The 27,708-nt window shown below is 40.8% G+C and overlaps 1 protein-coding gene across 6 annotated transcripts in view; it reads left to right on the top strand.

Annotated features, from left to right (window-relative positions):
* The window catches only part of RALGAPB (Ral GTPase activating protein non-catalytic subunit beta), a 65,078-nt gene extending 37,596 nt beyond the window's left edge, over nucleotides 1-27,482 (top strand). For 3 of the 6 annotated variants that reach the window (XM_030008841.2, XM_030008843.2, XM_041122227.1), the window contains 15 exons: nucleotides 1,064-1,197; nucleotides 3,731-3,913; nucleotides 6,913-7,064; nucleotides 8,717-8,904; nucleotides 11,056-11,162; nucleotides 12,812-12,964; nucleotides 13,598-13,807; nucleotides 14,766-14,924; nucleotides 15,236-15,401; nucleotides 16,499-16,621; nucleotides 17,369-17,505; nucleotides 18,312-18,420; nucleotides 20,709-20,787; nucleotides 21,345-21,493; nucleotides 23,267-27,482. In XM_030008841.2, the coding sequence (XP_029864701.1) occupies nucleotides 1,064-1,197; nucleotides 3,731-3,913; nucleotides 6,913-7,064; nucleotides 8,717-8,904; nucleotides 11,056-11,162; nucleotides 12,812-12,964; nucleotides 13,598-13,807; nucleotides 14,766-14,924; nucleotides 15,236-15,401; nucleotides 16,499-16,621; nucleotides 17,369-17,505; nucleotides 18,312-18,420; nucleotides 20,709-20,787; nucleotides 21,345-21,493; nucleotides 23,267-23,460 (2,243 nt within the window). In that variant the 3' untranslated portion in view covers nucleotides 23,461-27,482. Of the gene's footprint in view, nucleotides 1-1,063; nucleotides 1,198-3,730; nucleotides 3,914-6,912; nucleotides 7,065-8,716; nucleotides 8,905-11,055; nucleotides 11,163-12,811; nucleotides 12,965-13,597; nucleotides 13,808-14,765; nucleotides 14,925-15,235; nucleotides 15,402-16,498; nucleotides 16,622-17,368; nucleotides 17,506-18,311; nucleotides 18,421-20,708; nucleotides 20,788-21,344; nucleotides 21,494-22,216 lie in introns of all 6 variants that reach the window. The other 3 variants (XM_030008842.2, XM_030008844.2, XM_041122226.1) reach the window with 2 other exon arrangements.
* The last annotated feature ends 226 nt before the right edge of the window (nucleotides 27,483-27,708 follow it).

The following is a 27,708-nucleotide window of genomic DNA, read 5'->3' as shown; positions in this document are numbered from 1 at the left end:
CTGTTAAATACTTGACTTACTGATTCTTTAAACCATGACATAACTTGAAAGATATTTTTGTAATATATTCATTTTATTGGATTTTTAATTTCCTATGCGCAGAGGGTAAGGTTGCAAGAAATTTATGAAAAGAATTTCTGTGTTTCTGCTGGGTGCTTCAAACAAGAGAAAATTGCAAGCAAGATGGTTTATTTTTACTGTTTAACTGTAGCAGACACTTGAATCTGCTACTAGTGTAACATTGTACTTAGCTCTTGAGTGTTAAATACCATGATTTAAGTTTGGGGAAGGATATACTTTAGGTGTCATAGTTTTCATGTGTCTTTAAACTAGTCATTTAGCTGTTTTTGTTTCTGAAATTAATTTGCCTACTTTAGTTTTAACAAGCATGTATAGCATTTATGTTCCTAATATTTTGAAATGAGAACAACTGATACAAAAAACATTTCCTATTTTTAATTTTGAGCTAGAGGTTCAGGGAAATTAAAGGTCTAGAAATAATTGCATCTTTTTTTCTCCAGGACTCATTCTTTCATTATCTACACTTATCTAACTAGTACAACTTTTGATAAACATAGAAATATGGAAAGAATGGGTAACTTCTGGCATAGATGTCTGAAGTTACATGTGCTCTATTAGTTCATTACTGATGCCTAAATATAGAAGTACTGATGTCTAATATATATTACCAATGTCTAAATTTTTCTGAGACTACAAGGCATCGCAGCAATTTAAGTACAATAGCAAACAATAGCAAAACCTGATGCTAGCTGTTGTGCTGCTGAAATGCAGAATGCTGGGATTATCCAAAATGTGTTTTTAAAAAAATAAAAAAAATTGTAATAAGGTAGTCTGAATGTAATTGTTTAGTGTCTGGTGGTGTATATAACAGAGTTAGCCTGTACAAAAGTGACCAACCCAATTTCTGGATTCTGGGTTGTGTATAATTTTATTTTATGTGTGTATTGTGGCTGCTTTGGCTTGTGCCTGTGCTTTGCTTATTGTCACTAATGCTTAGTTATTTTCCCTCCCTGTGGTATGTGGTATTGGGGTTATATCCTAGCTCTTAATACAGATACAGCTGCTGGACTACTGATACGCAGTATTCACCTGGTAACCCAAAGACTCAACTCGCAGTGGAGGCAGGACATGAGTATCTCTCTGGCTGCACTGGAGCTTCTGTCTGGACTGGCAAAGGTGAGAGGTGTTGTTTTGTGTGCTCTGGTCTCCTCTCAAAGAGTGATTATAGTCCTGTTTAGGTGGAAGTCATGCCACCAAACAAATGTCTGTGTCTGAGTTTGTCAGCAAATGTTCTGTTTGGACACGAGAAAAAAATAGTACTCCATTTGTACTTTACCTTATCCTAACATAAATGCTCTGTGGCTCAAATGATGTGTGCCCTATAAATGCCTGTTGGCTGAAAGCGAAGCTCAGGGTGGCTTGTTCAGATACAGGCTGCACTGTACGATTCTGGCTGGTTTTGTTGAGCTAGCTGGATGTCTCCTAACCTTTCTCATGGATTCCCATGTGTATCTGGTTTTGGTTTTTGTTTGTTTTTTTTTTTCTTTTTTTTTTTCACTACAGGGAATGCATCTGCCATGTTAGGTTGCACAGTTGAGGGAAAAACTTGCCACTAAGCTTCTAGTGGCAAGTGTAGGGTCTTGGGCCACTAGTTTTCAACCCTGCTGTGACCCATTTATCATAGCTTTGCTTGGTTGGGTGGCTGGTCTGTCTGTTCACTGTGTAACCGGACTTGGAAACAAGGTTTTGTTGCTGTTAGTTGGCAGATTGCAAATATGTAGGTATTAAACAACTTAATGGTGATTTTTGTAAGTGTTGTACCTGCTTTTCCCCTTCATCTCATCTTGGAAATAGTTTTCTGAGCTAAGAAAATGGTAGCGTATTTCTAATATGAAGGTGTTGCCTTCTTCAGAGCTTTATTTGCATGCAGTTTCTTGATTCAGCAGCTACTAGGTGGGGTGGGGGCTTTTTTTGTTGAGAAGTAAAATGCCCTTTTCTGCTTGAGGGCTCTTGTCCCCAAGCTGGACTTCATGGCGTTTATTAAGCAGAAGTCTAGTGTATTTACAGCAGCCATGATGACCTGGTGTGACAATTCAGCATTTCCTGTTATATTCCCCTGGGAACTCAACAGATCTCTTTGGAATATGTGTCTCATGCATTTATTTTATTTTTTTTTTAGAGTGTGGAGTCCACACTGAGCCATGTTGGACTGGGTGCTTATTTTATTACTGCAGCAACATGAGCTGAAGGATGCATTTGAAAGTGTTCTGCAATGAATTAATGTATGGTTATTGGGTCTTAGAGTATCATACAGAACCAGAGGTTCCTGCAGCTTGTGTGGTTAAGCCAGGATACTGGGGTTTTTTTTTGGCTTGCAATGAGATGGGAATGTGAAAAAATATTATCAAATATATCAAATATATATTTCAAATGCCTAACCAGGTTTATATTAAATATTGTAATCTTTGTATAATTCTCATGCAACTGAAGTAATTTTTCCTCTGGGGTATCTTGGATCTCTTTCCCTTTCATAACTAAGAGGGTAGAAAGAGATCACCTCTTACTGCAGAACAGCAGAGTGGAGAATTGATTCTGCTTGTGCCTTTGGAGGTGACAGTTCCCAAAGTCCTTCTCAGGTCAGGGGGTGCTCTGTCTTGTGTCTGTTCAGCACCAGGTTATTAGTGGCACTTGGTAAATTCAAAAATCCTGTTTCCTGCAAGAATGCTCATTCACCAGCCTGCTTTTCATAAGCTCATCTTAAGGAGACTATTTGCTGTAGATCTTATGCTTCTGAAGGGAATGCTGCTTTCATCCTAAGGGCTCTGAATTGTCCCACCCCACCACCCCCACCCCTCTTTGTGCAGTACAACTGCTTGGCTCTGGTGGTGTCACCAGCAAGACCATTCACCTTCCTGCTTGGATAAGTGTGCACCTTAATGAGTCAAGCTTTATATGGCATGGTCAAATGCTACAGAGCAGAAAAATCCAGCTTTAACTGACTGTTCCTGTGCCAAGTCACAGGTTGGGAAGAAAAGACAAATTCAGTTCTTCAGTTAGTTTTATAACATAGATCCTTGTGCCTCAGTGTACAAGGCTCTTCACTAACTGTCTGGTCTGGAGCCTTGCTCCATGGAGCCCTGAGCTGGGAGAGAAGCTGAGGGGGTTTTGCAGTAAGTTTTGGCAGAGGATTTATGGGTTTCTTTTGCCAATCTGCTTGTTTGAGGATGGGTTTTCTGTCCCTTTTTCACTGGTGAAAGTTACTGTGCTGACAAAATATGCCTAGTAGAAAGTCATGTGAGCAGAATGAAGCCCTGTGGAAGGGAGGCTTGGCAGTGAGTGGGTTCTCAGAGATACAGAATGGGTTGTTACGGCTGAAGGAGAGAGGTATTTGCTGAAAATAAGTTTAAAATACTAATTTATTCAGCTTGCAGTTAATTTCTTACCAAACCATATTGGTACCACTCTTGCTCTTGGAAACCAAGCTATGTAATGTGGTAGCACCTCAGTGCAGCATTTCTTTCCTTTAAGTTTCAATGTCCATTACTGTTAAATATTTTTACCCACAGCTTTTAAGCTGTAATCATAAAAGAGCTCAACCGTTTATTCCTATTTCTTAAAACTGCTTTTAAAAACTATTTCTCCTCCAAAAGATTTTTTTTTTTTTTTTTTCCTGGAGGAATTCTCATCCTCTCCTGCTTGCTTTACGCAGGTGAAAGTCGTGGTCGATTCCTCTGATCGGAAGAGAGCTATTAGTTCAGTGTGCAGCTACATAGTGTACCAGTGCAGCCGCCCAGCCCCACTCCACTCCCGTGACCTTCACTCCATGATAGTTGCAGCTTTCCAGTGCCTCTGCGTCTGGCTCACTGAGCACCCTGACATGCTGGATGAGAAGGTAAGAGTCTCTGGTGTATATATTTTGAGCACTCCAAATTGTAACGCCTTTCATGCCTGACCTGCCTGTTCTTGATACTTTGATGTGGTTTTCTTAGTTTTCAAAAGTATACTAGGAATTTCAAAACCAGTTTCTGTGCAAAGTAGTTTTGAATTTTGATTTCTGCTCTTAATTCACCAAGAATGTTTTTGGCTTTAAAATCACCTTTCATATTTCTAAGAATGTCTTGATCTTTCTTGCTTTGTGAAACTGGAAAAAGAGAGAAGAAAAAAAAGAAAACCTGAAAAAATAGAAACTGAAAAGAGAAATATGGGAATGAATGGTGTATATAAAGCATAGCTACCTGCTGCAGATAAACTTCACTAAAAGCCATGTCTCTTCTCATTTCTTCTCATTTCTCAGCTCTTACCTGACTAAAGCATCTTCTAGACTTAATGGAATTCCCTTGATGATAAAATTTTGATAATCATAGTTTGTTTCACCAAGAAACCAGTTTTCTAGAAACTGAGCAAGGTACAGTTCAGTCCAAGACAGAATTTGCTTGGGAAGCTTGAAAAGAACAGGAAATGAAAGATGCATGTTTCCAACAGCCTTCTGTCCTGCTGTTTTAAAAAAAAAAATAAAAAAATTTGAGTGCATATTTTCATTGTTGGTCTCCTTGCAGAGACAGCTTGGTGATCTTTCTATATTTTTATATAGAATATATATTAATATTAATATGTATTATATAGTATTTTAATATATTTTTATATAGAACATATATTTTATATATCTTTATACTTTGATTATATATTTGATAGCATATATAAAATATGTATGTTTAAAAAAAAAAGAAAATTGAAAACCCACAAGGAGGACTTTTAAATAAAGGTGCTTTCTGCATGCACTTTGAGATACTGGCATGGCAGTAGGTGACTAGGAGAGGATGGTTTATCTGGTCGTGGCACAGCATGGGTTTCTTCAGTTGCATAATGCTTTATTTCCTTTCATTAGGTTCTCTTTTTATTTTAATTATCACTTGTCGTGGTTTAAGCCCAGCTGGCAACAAAGCACCACGTGGCTGCTTGCTCACCTACGCCCCACATGCCGTGGGAATGAAAAGCTCGTGGGTCAAAACAAGGACAGGGAGGGATTGCTCACCACTTACGGTCACAGGCAAAAAATAGATGTGACTTGGGAAGAAAAACAAACCCAAAGTCAATTTAATATGTTACCAATCAAATCAAAACAAGGATAATGAGAAGTAAAACCAAACCTTAGAACACCTTCCTCCCCCACCCCTCCCTCCTTCCCAGCTTAACTCTACTCCCGGTTCTCTCTACCTCCTCCCCCTGGCAGCACAGGGGGATGGGGAGTGGGGTTTGGGGTCGGTTCATCACATGTTGTCTCTGCCACTCCTTCGTCCTCAGGGGGAGGACTCCTCACTTGTCCCCTGCTCCACTGTGGGGTCCCTCTCACGGGAGACAGTTCTCCATGAACTTCTCTGGCATGGGTCCCTCCCACAGGTTGTAGTTCTTCAGGAACAGACTGCTCTGGCGTGGGCTCCTCCACGGGCTGCAGGTGGGCATCTGCTCCCCCGCTCATCTCCATGGGCTGCAGGGGGACAGCCTACTGTCTCACCACGGGCTGCAGGGGCATCCCCTCATCTGGCGTACCTCCTCCCCCTCCTTCACTGACCTTGGTATCTGCACAGGGGTTTCTCTCACATTCCAATCTCCTCCCCTGCTGCAGGTTCCCCTTCTTAAATCTGTTCTCCCAGATGCACTACCACCATCCCTGATGGGCTCAGCCTTGGCCAGCGGCAGGTCTGACTTGGAGCTGGGGGAGCTTCTAGTAGCTTCTTACAGGAGCCACCTGCAGCCCCTCCCCCACTACCGAACCCAGCCACACAAACCCAGAACATCACTGCATATCACGTTATTGTTAGCTACTGTGTGCAGTATAGACTGGACACTTAGTAGCTCATTCCTGAGTCATCGTAGTCAGATGGGAACCTTTGCATTTGCAAGAATTAGAATTGTAATTTTCCAGGTGCCTCATCTTATATTTGCTTTGAATTTCACCTGTTATTTTACTAGCCAATGCTGTAAACTCCTCCTGTAATTCTTCATGGCTAGTCTTTGCATCTTGACCCTGGTTAATTTTGCTCTGTCAGACAACTTTAATCTTCCTCATCACCTCTTCTTTTACATCATTATGAATATAAGGAAGGACACAGGCCAAGGCATAGAAGCCTGCCTGGTCTCTGGTGGTAAAAACTGACCACTGACTCGCGTTCAGACTTTAGCCAGTTATTTATTCATGAGAATGCTTTCCTTGTTACTCTATAGCTCAAGCCATTAGATTTGAACCTTTGTTGTAGCAATCCAAGTGTTTTCAGCAAATGATTTTGTAACGAACAATACTTGTGAGTCATACCTGCAGTTCTACTGAGTGTTGGCCTCTCCTGCAATAGATTTGTTGAAGCTTTGCTGTGTACTTTTAGGATATTGTTCTCTTGATGAATTAGATACCATGATATATTTTACTTATGAAAGCTGTTGGCAATTGAAAGATTTGGAAAAGGATTTCTTGCAATTTTCCAGATAAGTTCATTCTTAATGGGCTTAGAACTTAATTAAAAGTTCTGCAGAGAGTCTCAGAAATGCATTTATTATCTCTTTAAATATGTTTACATTTTTCAGTTGCACTCTTAGTAGTCCTCTTGGCAATTTTGTACATATGTAATGGAATATATTGTGTTTATATATTCATTTAGAGCACTTTGTACCATTAGAATACAAACATAAGTAGACATCTGTAGGTGGAGAAAACATCATTCCTATAGCAAATGTGATCTTATTCCAGCACTGTCTGTTAGAAGATTATTCTGTCCTTATTTCTGAGCTCATATACCAGCAGTACTTTATTTTAAGTGATGGTATATCACTGTTTCACTGAGGTCATGCAGACATTTATTGGAGTGCTTCTGCTTTAAGGTGGTTCCTCTTGTGTTTTAGGATTGCTTAAAAGAGGTACTGGAGATTGTGGAGCTGGGCATTTCGGGAAGTAAATCCAAAAACAGTGAACAAGAGGTCAAGTACAAAGGAGATAAGGAGCCTAACCCTGCATCCATGAGAGTGAAGGATGCTGCTGAAGCTACACTAACATGGTATGTAACTTGTCAAGAGCATGTTTACTCTTTAGCATTGCCTTGTCTGAGAGTGTTTTGATTAGGAGTCTCTCCTAGCTGGTGAGATCTCTGTGATGTAGCAAGAGCATTTGAAAAGTCAGCCAGAAGCTCCCTCTGTTTTGCCCTTTGGGCAGGGTTGTCCTGTGCTCTGCCTTAGCTGTCTTCTCCCTCCCATTACAGGTGTTCAACAGAAAAAAGATCCCTGTGATTGCTGTCTTCCCCTCCTGCCTGTTCTCTTCCTTGGAGAGCAAAACCCAAGCCCTCCTGCAGCCCCTGGTATTCTGTTCTCAGCCAGTCCTCTCTGCAGACAGCAGATCCCTCTATCTCCCACTTGACCTAGTGATGCTGTCTTTCCATTCCCCCTTCTCCTTAGCCTGACAAGATATGCCATCCTTGCACTGATTGGGAAACTGATAGACACTGACACAGCAGGGAAGGGCACATGCAGGAGATGTATACTGGTGTGGGATGGGATGTCATTCAGCATTGGGCTTGCTTAATGTATTTGAGAGGTTCTGCTGGAAATGCAGTAACAGATAATGTGTGGGTTGGGGAGGGGAAGCACAGAGAGGAAAATAGAGATTTGCTCCAGCGAAGTTGAAAAGCACTGTTTTAGTGGATGAACAGCATGATGGTAGACAGGACAGACTGAGGATGGGTAGGATAAATATGTTTTGCAAAAGGCAATAGCTGCATTCTTTTTTGCTCTGCTTTGCAGTAAAATTGTTATAAACTTTACTGTTAGTAAAAACAACTACTCATTGGAACTTGTGGACAAACCTTTCTTGTTGCCTAAAAGTGCCTCTTTTCCTTTAGAGAGATGAAACTATCCGTTCTCAGAGTAAAGTGGAAGTGTGGGGAGGAGATCAATAAACTTACTTTTGGTCTGGGTGGTGGTATTAAAAGTAAAGTCCTGAGTTAGATCATGTGATCTTCAGTCTGACACTGGATGACTCTCATCACTGGTTCCTGCTGTAGAAATTTTCAATTTCTAATAGTATTAGGCAGATCCTATACAACTTCAGATGGTTTAAAGCAGTACTTCTAGGAGCCTCCCAAGGCTGTGGCTTCAAGGAGGTAGGCACTGTTGGACCACACCTAGAGGCTTTCTGCCAGGGAAGGTTACAATCTATGGTAGTTATGCTTGTGTGATCCTAGGTCTTTCTTAAAGGATTTTAAGTTAATGTAATCTGTACTCGAAGAAACCAAAGAGAATAATAACTAGTGCATCTACCATGTCTGTCTTGTTTGTTGATATGAGTGGGCTAAAGTATGGATGATTATCTCCAATCATCCATATTCTTCTTATAAGAATGAACATGAAAAAAGCTGTGGAAGGGTAAAGTTTTTTGTGCTTTAAAGCACATCTTAAGATCTTTATAACGTAGGTTATAAAGAAACTCATTATGTAGGCAGAGTACCTTTCTTTGTAGGTTTTCGTGTGTTTTTGTGAAGTTACTGGTTATGTTTTAAAACAAGCTGATGGGAGAGGGCAGGCTTGCCCTGATAGAGTAGGGTAACTGCTATGTCAAGATAAAAATGAAGAACATGAATGGAAGTCTGTGCTTGGGTGGAACAGTTCGTTGTCTTAATCTGTCATAACTGTTAACTTTTTTTTTTCTCACTTGTAGTATTATGCAGTTACTTGGAGCATTTCCTTCTCCCAGTGGCCCTGCTTCTCCTTGCAGCTTGGTGAATGAAACCACATTAATTAAATATTCTCGTTTACCTACCATAAACAAGCATAGCTTCCGTTACTTCGTTTTGGATAATAGTGTCATCCTGGCGATGTTGGAGCAGCCTCTAGGGAATGAACAGAGTAAGTTCCTACTTCCCATTTCCTTCTTCCTCTGGTTAAAACTCTTTGTATGGAGCTGCAAAACAAAGGTGCTTCATCAAGTGTCTCTTTCACATTTCAGGGGCTTACCTGTTCTGTGGGCATGTGATTGAACAGAGTGTTGTTCTGGGAGGAAGTGGTGGGAATAACTTTAATGCCACTGATAGTCCAACATGTACAAGCCCATCCAAATTGTTCATGCAGTTGTCTGTGTCTTTCACGCAGTTAGATCAGATACTTGCAGCTGACTGCCATCTAAACTATTGCTGGTGGACAAAAGCAATAGCATTAGATTTTGAAAACATCCTTGTTCGTAAAAGAATGAAAATATAAAGAGTATAGGAGGCTTGATAGTGATAAGTGCTCAAGAGATGTTGATGTGATGGTTGATGTGACACCTTTATGCTTGCGCAGTTGCTTTTGCTTGCTTTAGGTCTCCTGTTACTAAATGTTTCTGTGGATGCTTTCAGCTCAAATGGGTTTTAGTTGCTTAGGAGCTGTTAGGACTTTCCCGTGTACCATCCTGTTCTATCAATGACACCTACTGTAAATGACATCTGTCACAGGGTATTGGCTTTCACAGCTGAATCTACCTAGTTTCAGCCTCATATGCTTTGACCAACAAGAATTTGTATTAAAAAAATCTGGTATTAAATTACATGAAGCTTTGAACTGAATAACTGATCCCCCTGTAAGTCTTCATGTATCATGGAATTACCTAACAGAATAGATGAAAATTCTCTTATATGCTACTTCAGTTTAAGACTAATGTATGTTAGGTCTGCTGCTCTGCAACAGATATATTTTCTTCATCTATGGACAGAATGGAGTCTAGATACTAGTCTTGAAAACAGAGATTGCACAGAACTTCATGAGCTGGCTAAGAAGTTGTTATTTTGAGTTGCGGTCCAGAGTGCTCCAACCTCATTGAGAATCACTGAATAGATCTTGCAGAAAGTGCTGATGCTGGGAGCCATTGCTGCACGTCCACCCACAGTCTGTGTTTGAGCAAGCGTGTTCCTGACTAGAATGGATTAGAGCATGCTGGAATGGCTGAGCAATTCTCATCCTTACTCTGCATCTGCTAAATGCGTTACTGAGGACTCCTGTAAAGCTATTAGAATCTCAAATTAGATTGTCTTTTCTTGCTGTGCATAACTTGCTTACAAATCCCCTTTCAATCACAAGATTAATTGCAGTAATGCACAAGTATGTCAAATCACTTTTGAGGCAGATCACTGAAGTGCGTGACTGTGGGTAGCTGGTTTGGTTTGTCTATATGTGTGCTTATGTAGCTATGCTGCACCCTGTGCTTCCAATGAAATACAGGGGAAGGAATATATATCTGCTAGTTACCTGATGGTGTCAATTTGTGGTTTATATGCACAAAAGATAAATAATTTTAAAAAGAAAAGCTGTAGAGATATGATGATCCCTCTTCTAAGGTGGCTAATATCAGTGGCCTTTTAAGTCTCAAAGGAAGACTGAAATCCCTGCAATGTTAAAACTATCATTGTGCAAGTGGAAAGGCACTTCAAGAGTCTGCCGTCTAACCTCCTGCTCTAAACAAGGTCAATACTGAATTCAGACCAGGACAATGCAACCTGACGTTGTCCAAGTAGGTCTTGAAAACCTGTGAGGACAACTTCTCTGTGTCCCTATTCCTTGTGGTGAAAAATTTTCCATGATGTGAAGTCAGAATCTTCCCCTGTCTTACTTTGACCATTATCTTCTGTCCTTCCACTGTTCTTATTGCTGCTATTTGTGTGGGACCTTTCCAGGTCATGGAAACTGTTTCTCCATATGGTCATTTGTCTACCTAAACAGGAAGTGGCTGGACAATGTTTTTTTACTTCCTGGAAATAATTTGGAGAGAAACAGTGATCTGCATGAATTTGGATGAAACTTACTTTTAATGATGAAACTGAGCTGGCAACTACTGAACAGACCACAAAGTAGACTAGTACTTCCCTGCTGCAGAGAGGACGATTGCTCACTTCTTGCCAGGAATTGTCTTCAGGGTCAGGGAGGAGTTAACCTTGAAAACAAAATGTCTGTCATCATACCTGTGTTTCTGGTGAACTGTTTGCAATTTCTGACAATGTATTATTCTCTTAACCATGTGCTTTGCAGATGACTCTTTCCCCTCTGTCACGATTTTGATCCGTGGGACATCTGGAAGATTTGCATGGGCCCAGCAACTCTGTCTTTTACCAAGAGGAGCTAAAGCAAATCAAAAGGTCTCTATCAAAGCCCATAAAGAAATCTTTAACTTAGAGATGTTCAGCAGAAATTCCACTAATGTGAGACAGCCCCACAGAGCTGGTGATTATACATTAAGGCTGAGCCACGGGGCCTTTAGCTGTAGGTAATGTGACACATCTCTGGTGACTCTTTACAACTTGTGATTAATATTAAATACAGGCAGTGAAAGTGCTGTTGCCTTCTAGACTTGTTCAAGGGGAGAGGGCATTCTCCTTTTTTTTTTTTTTTTTCTGAAACCATCTTCCAAGGTGATGGGGCAATGGATGGCATATTTAGTGTGTAGGTATGAGTGTTGGTGCTGATTTTAGGATGTCAGGCAAAGCCCTTGCAGCAGACGGAGCAAAGTCTGGAGGTGTAGAATGAGATGCTGCAGAGAGAACAGCTATTCAAGCTACAAAGCCCAATGTTGCAAAGATGGCTGTAAACCTGCTGTGAAAAAAAAAAATTATCTAGATGAACTCTGGAACAGCTCTGGAGAGGAACAGTGGAGGAGAAATACCCCAATCTCATTTTATAGTAAAATTTCTTATTGCAGTTGTCTATTGGAGCATGTCCTTCTGTTACCAAAATTTCTGTCTGTTTGCAAACTTCTCCAAATCTTCAAACTCTTCATGTGCCCCTCAGTAAAATAAAGGAAATAATAATGTAGCTGAAATGAGGGCCTGTCAGTTTCAGCTGTCATGTTCACATTTAGATGAATCTGGTCTCTGCAAAGCAGCCTTTGGGAAGACCCTTTGCATGATGCCTTTGGAGCTGTGCTGTCACTGAAGCTGAGCCATTTTGCTAAATAGTGTCAGTCCGAGTGTGCTACCTCCTACACCAAAGGAGAAGTCATGTCCTGGCTGCTGACCTCCTTACCAGTTTTAAGGGAACTTTTCAAACTGAAAGGCATTCTGTAACTTTAATGTTAACAGTTTTGCCCTTTTGAAGTGTAATGGTAGTAAATAAATTTATAAAGCAGCACTCAAGATGTAATTAAAGGTCTTGCTTGCTTGGACCTTATGCACCTGCAAACCTGCACCTAGATCTTTTGTTGCTTTCATTGGTAACTTCAAGTTTTGAATTACATACTAACAGTTTAGAACATAATGTAGTAACAATGTCAAAGTTGCATTACCATACATTATGCAAGCCCTTTGATACTCAGGCAGTGGATCTCATTCCTGGTCCACAGCGTTGCTGCTGTTCTCCTCCAGGACTTCTCAGCTGGACTTGTCATGAACATCATAGTCAGCAGGTTTAAAATGGAGGCTTCTCAAACAGTTGGTAGCTTTTGCTCAATTCAGTTAGAATGGATTGAAAATAAGATGTTGCCATGTAAGCTTGCCACTTTTATTGGGATTTGCAACTGCTTAGAGCTTAGGTGGTAAGCAGGGTTCATAGGTTCCAGGAGTCCAGCCACCAAAATGGGCAGAACTGTGTCTCTTAAAATTTACAGCCAGATTTTTAATACAAATCTGTTAGTTTAAAGTACTTACTGAATGTTTTTTAATGATACCTCTCACTAATGGATTAGTGTACTTCTGATCGTGAGGGGAGAGGGAACATTTCCCATCTATTATAATGAAGTATTGTCTAGTGGTACAATGCCTTGAATGTAAAAACTATCCCCCTTTTTTATCAGACTTTTGTACCAGAACCTCGACCAGCTCCGAAAAATGATGTTGGATTGAAATACAGTGTGAAGCACCGCCCTTTTCCTGAAGAAGTGGACAAGATCCCATTTGTGAAAGCTGACTTGAGCATTCCTGATTTACATGAAATTGTCAATGAGGAAGTAAGTAACTCTTAGTCTCTGACTTAATTTTGTTCTTGGGTTTTTTTGTCTGTTCATGAATTGTACATTAATATCTTACTGTGAATAGTTTTACTCTTGAGCTTGACTAATTTCATATTAGTGGAATAATAACCTCTGCAAACTAATGAAATCTGTACACTTCTCCGGGAAGATGACAATGCCTTGGATGTGTTTTTTGGGAGGCACTGCTCAACATTTTTATTACAGATCCTAATATCCTGGTATTGCTAGGAAGCGATAACTTGCATTTGGTTGCTGGTAGGGAAATGGAAGGGGCTTTTTTGAGACCTCCTGGGGGAGGAGGGAGGTACATGTCTAAAAAATATTTTAAAGTTTCATATTGCCAAATGTGTTAGTTTCTGTTCACTTGAAAGGGAGAAGCTGTAGCTGGTACTGGATACATAAATTTGCAACAGCTCTCCCATGCAAACAGGGTGTTTAGCTGTTCATTTTGTAACGCTGCAAGTTGATAGTGCTTTAGTAAACATCCTGGTGGTGGTGGTGCAGCTGCTGCTGTACCTGTGACTTACAGCTTTCCTAAATGATGGAGCTGTTTTCTTAGTGGATCTTAGTGATCTTGGTGGAATCAGCATTTCATACAATGTTTTTCAGCTTGAAGAGCGACACGAGAAGCTGAGGACTGGCATGGCCCAGCAGATTATCTTTGAGACTTCCATAGACCAGAAAAGTGAAGAGGAGTGGCGGAAGAAGAGCTTTCCCGATCCGATCACGGAGTGTAAGCCCCCACCACCGGCACAGGAGTTCCAGACAGCACGCCTGTTCCTCTCTCACTTTGGGTTTCTCTCACTAGAGGCACTGAAGGTGACCTAATACTTCTTAGTGTTGTGCAAATGCCCTCAGTACCCATATGGTCTGGCTTGGCAAAAGAAAACTGTTTTGTTAGTGGAAGATTTTCTGTGTAATTCCAACTACTGTTAAGCTCTAGTCTAAACAAATAAAGTGATAGTTTCCAGTCTTCCAGGATTGAGAACAGGGTTGTGAAAGGCCATGCCTCAAGCTGAACATGCTCTGAAGAGGTAGCTGTATCTTTATTTTTGCAGTGGGTACATCAGCTATCATATTCATGTGTTCATACTTGAAATCATTTCCCCATCTTGAATTAGGTTTTGGGGTGGTACTTTAAGAGTTTCTGAAATGAGTGCCTTACAAGTTCTGCTCCAGAGATGATTGTGCTGAAGTGGTTTAATCATATATAAACACCTGGGAGTACATATAGGTTGTAGAGCTTTCTTTTTAAAGTTAACAAGAGTTTATAGAGATGATCCATATTCTTAATTTGACATTCTGCCTTTTATTTGTTGCATTTCCTTCCAGAAAACCATCAACAAAAGTAGACAATGGAGCTTTTGCAAAAATAGTGTCTAAAAGTGCTTAGTATTTTACATATTATTGGTGTATAAGTTAATAAATATAAAACTACACATGTGACTGTGTATAGTTGTGATATTTTGAAAGTATCTGCTGCTTTTGTTGTGGTAGCTAGCACTCTTTTTGAGCAAAATGTTATGTCCAATTTGCTGGCAAAATACCCTATTTAATGAGGAGAGTAGAATGCAGCAAATTGTCAAACTATTATGCTTGCTGTTACTCATTTACAGTAACAGGATGATATTGCATCAGAAATTTGTGTATGATTTTGCACTTAGGAGAAAAGGGAAATTGTCTTTTTATATTTTAATGGATTGTTACTGAAACCATAAAGACCTTTTCAGTTAGGAAAGATGGTTTTTTAAGCTGTTAAACTCTGTCTATTGGATAGGAACCTGCTAACAGTCGTCTTCCTCCTCACCTGATTGCACTTGACTCTGCTCTTCCTGGGTTTTTTGATGACCTTGGCTACTTGGATTTACTACCATGTCGTCCTTTTGATACTGTTTTCATTTTCTACATGAAGGCAGGCCAGAAAACAAACCAGGAGGTAAGTGGAAGTGTAGAGTGCCAACTAGCCTATATTGTCTTGTTTCTGGTAATCCTCAAGGAAATAAAGCATCATTGCTAATGACTAGAGTGGAGTATCGGAACCGGGGGTTCTGGGCTTTTTGTTTGTTTACAAAGGATGCTGGGAAGCAGGAAGTAGTGTCCATGTAGAAAGTCAAGGGTTCTAGGCTTGCCAAATAGCTATATTTGGGCAAAGCCATGCTGGTGACACAAAATTGTGACTAAAAAAGTGGGAAGAGAGCTGCTTCCTGGAGTCTCCTGTACCTACCACGGTGCTGCTGGTTGTTTCAGATCCTGAAGAACATGGAGTCTTCCAGAATTGTTCAGCCACACTTCCTGGAGTTCTTGCTGTCTCTTGGCTGGTCCGTTGACGTGGGGAAGCACCCTGGGTGGACTGGCCATGTCTCAACAAGCTGGTCAATCAATAGCTGCAGTGATGAAGAGGGACCTGAACAAGGTAAGACATAGTAATATACGGTGTAATATTAAATTAAAATGTTTAGGCTCCTTTAGGAGATAGTAAATTTAAAATTTCTTGCTCCTGGATACCTATCTGAGCACTTGCATATTTTTTTCAGATAAATGCTTATGTTTACTAGAAAGGAATGTGTAAATATTAGATTAAAGTGAGCAAAAGTCAAAGTGAGCAAAACTAATGTCTGTATGCTGTTGCAAGGAAGTAGCCTCAGCAAGAAATACCTCTGGAGATGCAGGAACGCTTCCCTGATGGTGAAGCATGGCTCGGAGGCTCCTGTGTGCCTCCAGCCACCTCTCTGTCAGCATGCTGAATTTCACTGCTCCATTGGTTTTGCTGAGGCAGCTATCCCAGGAACCCTTCTGTAAAATGGATCAGAGAAATAATTCAGCTTAAAGTCCTTGCTAGTCTTTCTGGTAGTGCTATGGGGAAGGGAAGGGTGGGGGTCGGGGGTTGTAATTTACTTACAGCATGGCTCCACCAAAGAATTGTTTTCTCTGTACTGTGAAGGCCTGATGCACTGGCCAGCTGTGATGAGGCAATAAATGGGGGCTGAGAAGAAGAAGCTTTCTTGCATTGGGTTTGATTTAAGAGAGCCTTTTTCTAACTTTCCTTGGCAGAAGAAAAGACATAGAGGAGAGTGTGTAGAAACTGGCTTGAATTCTAGAATAGTATCAGACTGAAGTTACAAATGTTAGAATCCTTTGGAAATTTAATGACTAACTGAATGATGTCCGTTAGAGGGAATGGTTAGAAATAGCTACTAGATGAATTCTTGTGGCAGACGTGCTTACTAGGCTACTCAATCTGAGGGAAATAGGGTATGCAGTACAATGGAAATATGTTCAAAATAAATCCTCTCCCAGTCCAAAATTCCATTTCCTTCAAGATAACAAAAACATTTTTCTGAGAATAGTTGTTAGCCATGAGATCTGACTGTGAAATCTTTTTCATTTTTTAAAATGATTTGTGTGATTTCTTCTCCTTGATTGCACCTTGTATTGGAAGGTCTTCTCCTGAGGCAGTGTATAGAGGTAGAGCTTCCTTTTGACTAAACTTTCCTTTTCTGTCCATTTCAGATGATCTAATTATTTCAGAAGATGTTGGGGCAAGTATCTTCAATGGGCAGAAGAAGGTGCTGTATTATGCAGATGCCCTGACAGAAATTGCTTTTGTTGTCCCATCACCAGTGGAGTCCCTAAGTAAGATCACTTTGTACATGCTGTTTACAAAAGCCGAAACAACACTTTTTTTGTTAGAGAGCTTTTTCAGAAGCAGAACCTAAATAAGCTAACTAGTAGTATGTCTAGCAAGATCCTTGTCAGAAAGCTACTGCTGTTTAAATTAAACATCCTAATCCTTAGACTCCTTCCTAAAGTGGTTATCTGTTCTGTGACCCTTTTTCTCAGTCTAAGCCTCAATATATGTCCAGGTTTGCACAGCAGTATGGCTGTTACCCTGGGTGCATTAGGTTGGGGCATATGGTTCACCATCAACTGGTGAGGCTTTTTTTTTTTCTCCCGTCTTGATGATGTGCTCCTGCAGCACATGGAGGAGCATGCACACAACTGCTGTGTAGGTGAGCAACAGCTTTCACGACATCTTCTGCACACTAAAACCTGTGTGCAACAGTTCCATGGCATAAAAGGGCTGTGAGGAAATGATAGCCATGGGAAGGAGGAGACTCCTTCCATAGGAGAATGGATGGGACACTTTTAAATCCACAGGGAGTGCTTTAATTGCAGTCTGTTTCCACAATAACTGGCAGTTGTCCACTACTGGATCCTCTTCCCGCTTTTGAGCGCTATATTAACTTGACCATAAATCTATGTATGTTTAGTTTCAAAAACTTCCCAACCTTTTTTAGTTTCAAAACCTTACATGTGACAACAGCTTAAGTTTTTGGCAGAAGAAAAGGCAAAACCCACCTTTCTTCTTCTGACTTACAGCTGATTCACTGGAAAGCAATGTCTCCGACCAAGAAAGCGACTCCAACATGGATCTGCTCCCAGGAATATTGAAGCAGCAGTCTCTGACACTTGAACTCTTCCCCAATCATACAGACAACCTTAATCCCTCCCAGCGGGTAAGGCAAAACTTGCATTGAACACTGGCTTTTGCTTTTTTTTTTTTTTTCTTCTTTCTTTCTTTTTCCAAGAAGCACACTGGCAATGCTACAGCATTTTTTGATAGTATCATTTGGTTTCCTAGCATGTGGAGCTACTTGTTCCTAGCCATTAATCTTTAACATCTGCTTTGGTCCTACCAGAATTTGCACCTGCAGTAGGAGATTGCAAGATTACATAAATTAAATATAAAACTTAAACATACTAAGTAGTAATACTCTGCATACTGAAATCTTGAAATGCATGCAGGAAAAAGCATATGCAGTATTTACAAAGTAATTCAGACTCAAATCCATGTTTGGAAATTTAGGATGGATAGACATGAACACTTTTCATACCTACACAGTTTAAAATAGTATGTGTCAGTTGTGTCTGAAGGATCAGATGTGAAGTTGCTTTTGTATGGTAGCAAAGCAGAAAACCATGGACTGCTGTAACAGTTAGCAAAGGACTTACAACTGCTTATTTCTTGTATAGAATTCACTTCCAAATGTATATTTAGTTACTGATTTAAGATCTTTGAGAACATTAAAAAGTTGGTTCAAATTTTTCTTAAAATTGAATATATTAATTTGTTGAATATAAATATTGTGGAGATCCAGATTACTGTTTCTCAGTGGGTAGTTCCACCGCAGCTGCCCCATCTCAATAGGTTGTACCTGTCCGAGACCTGAAAGACTAAGGAGCAGCTGTGGAGATGCTTGTTGGATGCATTACTGAGCTCAGGACATTTGCAAATGCTGCTCTTCCCTTGTGTTCAAAACAGCTCAGTCCTACCTCCAGATCCAAGAGGGTGCCTCAGGGCCGGACCATTCCACCGATGGGACCTGAAACCAAAGTGTATGTGGTCTGGGTGGAACGTTATGATGATATAGGTGTGTAGAAGTTTTTATTGTTTGCTAAATTAACAACAGGGCAGGAACCAGAGGAAAAACTCTGTTCCATTCCTCTATAAAATGCTAACTCCTTATTAGTGTCTGTAACTGACTCTTTTAAGATTCTAAAACATTCTTCTAAAATATTCTTTGATATTTGAGTGGTGGTCCATGGGGTGTACACGAATCAGTGGCATGTAGGTCTGCAGATTATTTTAGCTCTGGCAGTACGTGTGAAATACTGTCATGCACCTTCTTAAGCTTAACACACAAGGCCAGTGTGTTTTTGAGTTCCCCTCAGCTGCTATCTCCTCAGAGTGGATATGTTGTTCTTCCTTTAAAAAAAAATCACTTTTGCCACCTTCTGCTTTTGTGCTGAAGAGATCATCATCCTTCTTGGTTTGATGGTACCTTTGAAACTTTCTGTTCCATCTTGTGGGAGGGCTTATTTATTCTGTGCTCAGGGTGCCCATTTCATGCTATGCAGTCCAGCTTCCTTTCCTCTCCATTGTTCAGACAGGGTCCTGCTCCTCAGGCAACTTAATTTTTCTTAGTTTGGTGTTTCCTCTCTGACTCTGGGTACTGGCTGACCTGGGAGAGACCCAGCTTTGCCCATCCTGTTACAGCCATGGCATGGACAATGGTGGGCAGCTGGCTACTAGGCTTGAGGAGTCCTTTGTCCCAAGAGCTTCTTGTGTGTTGGTTCTAAGCCATGGCCTGTCTTTAGCGCTATGCAACAGCCACTCTGTACTGGCCTAGCCCAGCAGAGTTTGTAGTACTGGCCAGTAACTGATACTTTATTCTATCTTTCATTTCTAATCCTGGTTCCTAGTCTGGCAGTAAGGGTGGACCTTAATTAAGCCCTTAGCTCCTCCCAGAGGAAAGCAACTAAGAGAATGGGAGTTATCAAGAGGAAGCTTCCTGTAAAGTGTAGGTGTAAATTCTCAAGACCACCTTCTCCACAGCACATCCCTCAGAGCTTTACTGGAACCAGGAGGTGGACTTCAAGTTCTGCAGCATCATTCCTTTATCCAGACATCGGCCCAGAGGGTGTTCCCTTAGCTCCCGGAGTCCCTCAGCCGCTTCAGTTCCCAAACTGGTGTCCCTGACCCACTTCTTTCCTGGGTGGCAGCTAAAGCCAGCTCACTGCAGAGGCAGCAACTGTGCTACACATGCATGTTTCTGCTTGGCTGCTTCTTTCAGCAGCTGTAGGAATCTCCCAGAGCTCTGGGCCTGAAGCTGAAGAAATGAGTTTGCGAGCCTCAGTAGGCATGGCAGTTAGACTGGGAGGGGAGGGGGGGCAGCTCTTGAAAGTGGCTTCTAGCCCAGAGGCTTTGCCTTATGCTCCTTATGTTCTTGGCTTTTGCCTTATGCTTCTTGTATATCTTTGAATCTGAACAGTGGAAAAGTTGTCACTTGGTAGTCTAGGCTATCACCCCCATGGCAACTGTCTGTCCTCCCTCTTGCTCCAACTCAAAGTATTTCCATGGCCCTCCATGCTCTCCCTCTGCTAGCTCCAGCTTTTGCATACTCTTAGCATCCCAGCTCTGATGGCAAAAGGTGGTTTTGGGCCTTATACTTTTTGCTGGAAGAGGCGTCAGCACTGCCCTGCTGTCTGAACTGTACTTTTGTGAACGACTCTCAACATCTCTCAGTTCCTGCCCCTAGACAAGGTAATGGGAAGTGCCACATACCCGTCCAAGGATCCAAGTTCTTACTTCCTTCTCCTGCACTTTCATTATGCAGTCACTTGTTACCAAGTGCATGGCAGCAGAGTTGTAGGTTATGGTGAGGATCTACAGAGCTTGGATTTGAGGAATGATACCGTGTTTGTTGGAGCAGGGCTCAAGGGAATTGTAGATGTGAGAAGTGGTATTGTTTGAAATTCCCAGCACTGTTCTTGAGGCTGATTACTTGTGGATAGGTAAAGATGCTGTTGAATAATAATTTGAAAGCTCTGTTTGTGATTGAAGTACTTCACGTCCTTTCTGCTTTCACTGTTCCTCTAGAGATTTTGACCTTTGGGATTGAGAGAATTGAGGGTCTGGGACATGTGTTACCTAATCTGTTGAGCACAGGATGGCTGAGGTGTGTCTAGACACTCCATGAATGCTTAAGCTTGAAAACAAAGACTTTGCATCACTAGCAGTGCAAGAACATCCATAGTGTAAATGCTTGAGGACTGCATGGTTTTAACTGATGAGAAATAATCTTTCTTTGTACAAAAACAGAAAAAAACCTAAAACTTGGGGTAGATAAACTTTATTCAGTGCTGCCTTTTCTTACAGAAAACTTCCCCCTTGCTGATCTTGTGTCTGAGACTAGCACTGGTGTGGAAACCACAGCCAATAGTAGCACTTCCCTAAGGTAAGACTGCTGCTCTTTTCATTATTTTTCTTGATTCTTGTGGACAGTTTAGGCCGCACTTTAGAAGAAGTCATGAGTGATATTATTTGCATTCTTCAGCTTTTAGAGGCAACCCCGAAAACTCTAGTTAGTCTTGTTAAAAAAGACAGATGAGTTTCCTCAGTGGATATTTTTGTTGAAAAAATGAAAGAGCTTTTCATATAATTGCAGTTTAAACATAAATTAAGGAACAGAAAATGTGTAGATCTTATCTTGAGTCTGCGATTAGCCTCCCTCCTGATTTACTCCCTTGTGAGGTGGCTAATGCTGCATATGTGTCGTGAGGCTTAAAGCCCTGTCTGCAGGATTCTCAAATTCTGTGGTGACAGAAGATCATAGAAACAGTACAGTTGATAAAACCCTTCTAAAGTCCAGAGGATGCACCCAGGAGTCCTGCTGGTTTAGCCACAAGACATTTTTTAACATTCTTTTAACACTTAAAGTGGTCATTATTCATCTATAGATTAATTGAAACAGTGCTATAAAACTGATTTAACAGTTGTGGTTTTTCTCTTAAGATCTACCATTCCTGAGAAGGAAGTTCCTGTGATCTTCATCCATCCTTTAAACACTGGCTTATTCAGGATAAAACTACAAGGAGCAACTGGGAAATTCAATATGGTTATTCCACTGGTGGATGGAATGATAGTCAGTAGGAGAGCTCTTGGTAAGCTAAAGGTTTTTAGGAACAATCTTTTTTTTTTTTTTTTTTTTTAAATACTGTATCTGCAAAATACATGGTCTGGAATTTTTCATTGGAAAAAATATTGGGCATGGCAGAACAAAATAAAAACATGTTTTTTGCAGCAACAGTGGTAGCAGGAACAGCAGAGGGAGCAGGTGGTCAGCACTTAGCTCACAGCATAGAAGGGCTCCACTGCAATTGTAGCAGGAGAGAAATGAAGGGTTGGAACTAGTAATGGTGGAAGGAAAAGGTAAATGCCTGTTATTTAGATAAGAGAGATCAGAAATGTGGCCCTGGTGTTTAGCATTGAAAGCCAAGGTGCTACTGCATGTAGACTGCCAGAGGGTACTGCTGAATTTTTGGACTGTGCTGGCATGCTGTGTTTGTTCCTTCTGTTTTTAAAGTCAGATAGGGATTAAAAGCCACAGCAATTGAGGATTTTTTAATGTGTTCAATAAAAATACTTAACCTACAGTGCAGGCATGTGTTAACAGGGATCTGTGTGTGCTATCTGCCTTTTCCTGTGTTCCTGGATGGATTAATGGATCTGTCTTGGTATCTGTGCTACTATAGCTTCAGTAACTGGAAATCTCACTCCAGTGAGAGCAATTCACAAGACAGAGCAAAATGAATAAACGAACATTAGGATACTTGTACGTAACCATAAAACTAACATTGTAGGGGTCTGTTGGGGCTAATTTTCAAGTTCTGGTTTTTGCATGCTTAATTCAGTGATGGGGAAATTGAAGCCAGACTGGGCCTTTAAACAACATTTGTGAATGCAGCTGATGACAATGGCTTGTACTGGAAAAGAATCAGGTGTGTTTTCCTAGAGTTGGGCTGGTTTTTCAGCTGCATAAGGACTATTAATATAACAAAATTAATATAATGAAATTTGTCTCGTCTCTAAATTCAGCAGATGTGGCTTGTGTGCAGTCAGGAATCAAGTCTCCTAAATAAAGAAGACACTGTTTGTGCTGTAAGAAAGTCCTTGTGAAACAGCAAAGGTGTTAATAGACACTTACTTCATTAGAGGCATATGAATTTCATTTTAGAATAAAATAGAATCAAGTCTACTGCCAGCTTTGACCAAATGTTACTGCTTTGGTTCCCAACCTTCTCCTCCCTGCCATATACAGCAGTATGAGTTACAGAGAGGTAACAGTGGCAAAGCAGTGAGGAACCTGTTCCCCACCACATTCTTGTCAAGTCTTTCCTCATCCCGTGTTCCAAGGGGGGACAGCTCTGCAGACAGCTCTGCAATTCCTACTGGAAAAAAGTACTGATGGGTACTTTTTTCATGCTGAAGGCTCCCCTGGCATTACCTGGTACAACCTCAGGGCCCACCCGAGCTCTGCAAGTCCTTGTGCTCCATGGCTAGGGGCTGTACCACTGTGATTCTTTTATTAGCTGCCCTGGACTCTTTCCCCTCTTGGTCCTGAGGGTGCTGTTGCAGGCAGTTGCTTGGCTCTGGCAAAACAGAGAAATCTTCCTCCTCCTCAAGCCAGTTTAGGGTACCAATGGCTTAGTCCATTTCTTACTCATTTCTCACAGTAAAATGTCCTTACAGGCCTGGGACCATGGTTATCTGTTATCAACTACTCATTGAGAAAAGTTCTTGACCTGGTGGTGCTGAGCATCTCCCCTGGATTTCTAGATGGGACAGTACCCAAAATTGTCATTAGCTGCGAAGGCAGCAAAGGGGGACAGACTTGAATTTGTTTAAACTTGATTCCAATGTTGTTTCTCTTTCAGGTTTTTTAGTGAGGCAGACAGTAATAAATATTTGTCGGAGAAAGAGGCTGGAAAGTGATTCATACAACCCCCCGCATGTCCGCCGAAAACAGAAAATAGCAGACATTGTCAATAAATACCGGAACAGGCAGCTGGAGCCAGAATTTTATACCTCGCTTTTCCAAGAGGTTGGGCTCAAGAACTGCAACCCCTAGGTCATTATCCTTCCAGGACAATTAGATCAGAGCTTGGTGGCTACAGTAATGAAAACAGTTAAATAACAACAACAATTTCGTCAGCCCTCTGGAATTCAGGAAATCATATTCTAGCACAAGTCAGCAGATACCATGTGGGAGGAATGAGAAATGAATCCAAAAGATTGCAGTTGGGATATTGACTTAATTCACCTACCCTCAAAAGATTACTTAATTCCAGTCTTCCTGGATGCTAGCAACATAACCTCTTCACCCAATCATTTATTCCAGACTAATTAGGAACTGTGTCTCATTCTGTGAGAGGAAAACAATCAAAACAAAGCCATCTCTGCGTATAAGGATGGAAAACAAAATACAAACAAACCTGCCTTCAGACATCTTGCTACACCCACATGTTAAAGGAGAAGGGAGCCAGGATCTCTCCGTTGAGGAGTCTGTTTCAGAGCATTAACTATCCCTGCAAGAACTTAAGACATTTTCAGCCCCCCTTCAGAGCTCAACAGAAGATCCTTCACTGCTTGTAACCAATTTGTGTACCAAAAGCAAGAGGAGGAAGATTGCTTGGAAACATCAGGTCATGAAATTCATAGCCAAGATGCTGTATTTTACAGTTCCCTCTGTGGCTGGGAGCGAGTCCATCTGCATAGGAGATTTCTGTCATGCTGACAACAAACACCACCTGAAATTACCTGACTTTCCAACATGAGTTGTTACTAGATAAGAGCTCTTGGTTATATAAAAACAAGGTTATGACTTTCAGGTCTGTTGCAAAATGTCACATTTAATTTTAGTAGCTTGATTTTTTTAATTTTATTTTTTTTATGCAACTACTTAATTTATTTTGAAGTGTCTGTATCACCTACTCACTGTTTCCATAAAGAGCATAAACATCACTTGCTTTCCTTCCCTTGGATTGAAATCTGAGATTGTGGGGCTGCCTCCTGCCTGATATTTATAGCATAAGCAGTTTTCGCAGCTTCTACAACACTTTTCAGAAGCTCCTGTTAAACAGACTAAAACAACTTGAAAAGAAAATTCAATAATTCTTCTTTTTCCTCATTAACTTGCCATTCCATGAAAGCCCCTTTGGAGTTAAAATTGTTTTGAATCTACTGTGCTTTCTCATGCTCAGCAGTGGTGGTTCCCTTTCACCTAGGTCAGAAGCTTTCATTTTCAGACTGTGGATTTCATGTGTTCAGGACTTGGAAGGATGTACTGGGAAAAGATGTTTACAACTACAAATTTAATACCTGGAATATAAAAGCTGCAGTGGGCGCTGGCAGCCTTGGGAGCGCTTTCAGGCTCCCAGCGCAATCTTAACTTGTGTTGCAGTAATGAATCATCACTGGCGCTCCCGGGTAGATGCAGTTTGTGATCACTGGCAGCAACACGTGTCCTTTTCCTTCCAGTAAGCAGGTAATGTAAGACTATGAGTGTGAGCAGGAATTTGGGGAGCTCCTCATGTTATTCCAGAAGTGTTTTTATTAGCTTTTTAATATGCATTGCAGTAATACCTGTCAGTCATTTAATTTTGATATTTCAGAGTTACTTTTTGCAACAGTTCTGACCTGAAACAGTCTTACTTGTTTCATTACAACTTATCTGCCAAGCACACACCCTGCTCCTGTCTTTTCATGTGGTTTTTCACAAAGAGTTAATGGAAACACAGGCCCCTAAAAATACATGTGAAAGGACTTTCAGGATGTCAACCAAAGGGGTTTTAAGTGACGTGTGCTTGTTGCAGGGGACAGGCACACTAGCCTCTCAACTCAGGAGCTCTGGATTTTGATCCAGGTGAATCACAAGTAGAAAAGTGAAACCACATAAAGAAAACTACTGTAGAAGTTATCATGATGGCTGGCTCACCCTTGCACGATGCCTAGGTTGCAAATGGCAGGAGGAGTCACAAGGCAGTGTTAAGGTGTATTGGCAAAGTTGTGAAGGGAAATTGGACAGCTTCATTCCTCTGCCAGACTCTTGCCAGTATCAATTTAATGCACGGACACTAAATTTACCCACATCTTGGATGTACCTATTGGATCTAATTAATGGCCAAACACACTTTAGTCCACTGATTTAAAACGCATGACCAATGCATGTGTAACAAATAAACATACTGAGCAATCAAATGTCTGCACATCTTCAATAACGTAACAACAGAACTCATGTACCATAGCTAAGTGTATGTTATATGCAAAGTCACTGGTTTATATAGTAATGAGCTGCAAAAGATACTTCTTTCAGGCATTTGGGTACACTCAGTAATGTAAAGGTGTGTGCATTTGGGGAAACCCTGGATATTTTCCAAAGTCCCAAGACAGCCAAATGGACTGCCTGAAAATTTAATTTTTTAAAAAGGTCTGTGCTTGGCTGAAGAATAGTCTTGGGTCTGCTTCCATGTTCATTTAAAACATGGGTATGGCACCCACTTGAGCAGTAACAACTGTGAAAGCAATGCAACTTTTCAGAAGTCTTGAAAGAAGGTAACTTTTGCGCACATGTTGCTGCTGATCCCACTGCTGAGGGAGTAGGCATTTATAACCTGCTTAATTTGATTTGTAAAACCAGCTGGTTAACATGATACACACTAGTGGTGTGATCTGGCCATAAGTGTTGGTTTTTACTACCTTGAAAGGTGAACCTTCAAGAAAGTTGCAGGTTAGTATAAAAGTGTTGTGATTACAGAAATGTGTTGCCATCCCACTTGGTTTGGATGCCAGTTGCAGCAGCAAGTGCCCCTGGCAGACCTGTGCCAGTGGAAGGTGTCTGCAAGGAGTGTCCCTCCTTCCCCTGTGCACAGAGAGGTCTCCAACCTCATAATAAAATGTAAAACACTGATTTGGGAATGAAATCCTTGTCCTGTCAAAGTCAGGAGCCAAACTCCGATGGCTTCAGCTAGTCCAGGGTACAGCCTTGAGCTTTTTTCCTCAAAAGGGTTAGAGCAAGTGAGATTTATTGCAGCTGCGACTGCAAGAACATGTTAGTCAAGAATCCAGATTTTTTTTTCTTCACAAACTGCTGTATTGAGTTTTCAATTTCACAACTTGTGTGGCTTGGGTTTGCATTCCTATTCATCAGAGCTGACAAGTATTGACCACTTGCTTTGTGCATAGCGTGATGTTAGTCTAGACTCTGCAGGTAACATAGTGCTGCAAAAGCTGAGTTGCAAATGTTGCCATAATAACTAAACTGAGACTTTCTCTTTTCTTAAGACCTTTCTGTTTGGGTTCATAATTCTGCTTTAAATGATGGCATCCTTTTAATGGTGCAGAAAGAGGGGGGAACCATTGTCACCTTGTTAAACACAGTGTTGAAATTACAGAAGTTTTAGTACCTTAATAAAGACTCTTTTAAAGAAAAGCAATTTTTTAAAGGTACTTTTAAAAAAGGCATTGCAACCTTACAGCAAACAGGAGATGGGAAGGACAGTGCCTGTGGAAATTGAGGTGTCTATGTGGATAGCAACGTGTGCACAAGGCTATAGGGAAGAGCAGCCCCTCACTGCTCAACTGGCTATACGTGCTGGGTTCTCCATAGGTGACTGTATTTCTTTCCTGTGAGGTTCTGCATGCTCAGAAAGATGACAGAACTAAATTTCAATCTAACAGACAAATTTGATGTGATTTAATGATTGCGTGATTGAGTGATGTCTTTGAAGGCAAACACAGAACTTTTCCACATGGAATTTAGCAGGAGCAATTAGAAATGAGAATGCCAGATATCATGTGCTTCAAATCATGTAAAATTTGTATGAATTTCTGTATGTTGCCAAGACATGATCTTTTTGTTCTTATTGTATTTTTCTGTAAATATTCCTGGCGCTAAGTTGTAAAGTAAAGGCAAAATGTAAATATGAAGATGTGAACTATGTTTCCTTGTCTAGTACTTTATCTCTTATTTGTTTAGGGAAGGCACACAAAGGCTTGTTTGTATTTATGCCAATTCTTTGTCCAGGAGAAACACATCAAATATTGAATGTAACACAATTAGTCCAATAAATTTTAAAGATTCTTATCTAGTAACTTTGCAATTGTTGATTTTTAATTTTTTCCAATGCCTTTGGTTGAAATTATCAGCCAATAGAGATGTTTCCCAGGGAAATAGCAGATGGATGTAGTAAAATTGCGCACCCTCTGCTACGCAGCAGCTATGGTAACAGTGTACCAGCTTATATTTAAGGAATCATGTTGCATCTTGATGATGTGGGGAATGAAAACATGGAAACACAGCTTTTAAAGGGAGACCCAA

The sequence above is a fragment of the Aquila chrysaetos genome, chromosome 3 (assembly GCF_900496995.4).
Source record: "Aquila chrysaetos chrysaetos chromosome 3, bAquChr1.4, whole genome shotgun sequence".
Classification (NCBI taxonomy): Eukaryota; Metazoa; Chordata; class Aves; order Accipitriformes; family Accipitridae; genus Aquila; species Aquila chrysaetos.
Note: the sequence above shows the minus strand (reverse complement) of the source record. Positions and strands in the feature narration are given on the sequence as shown.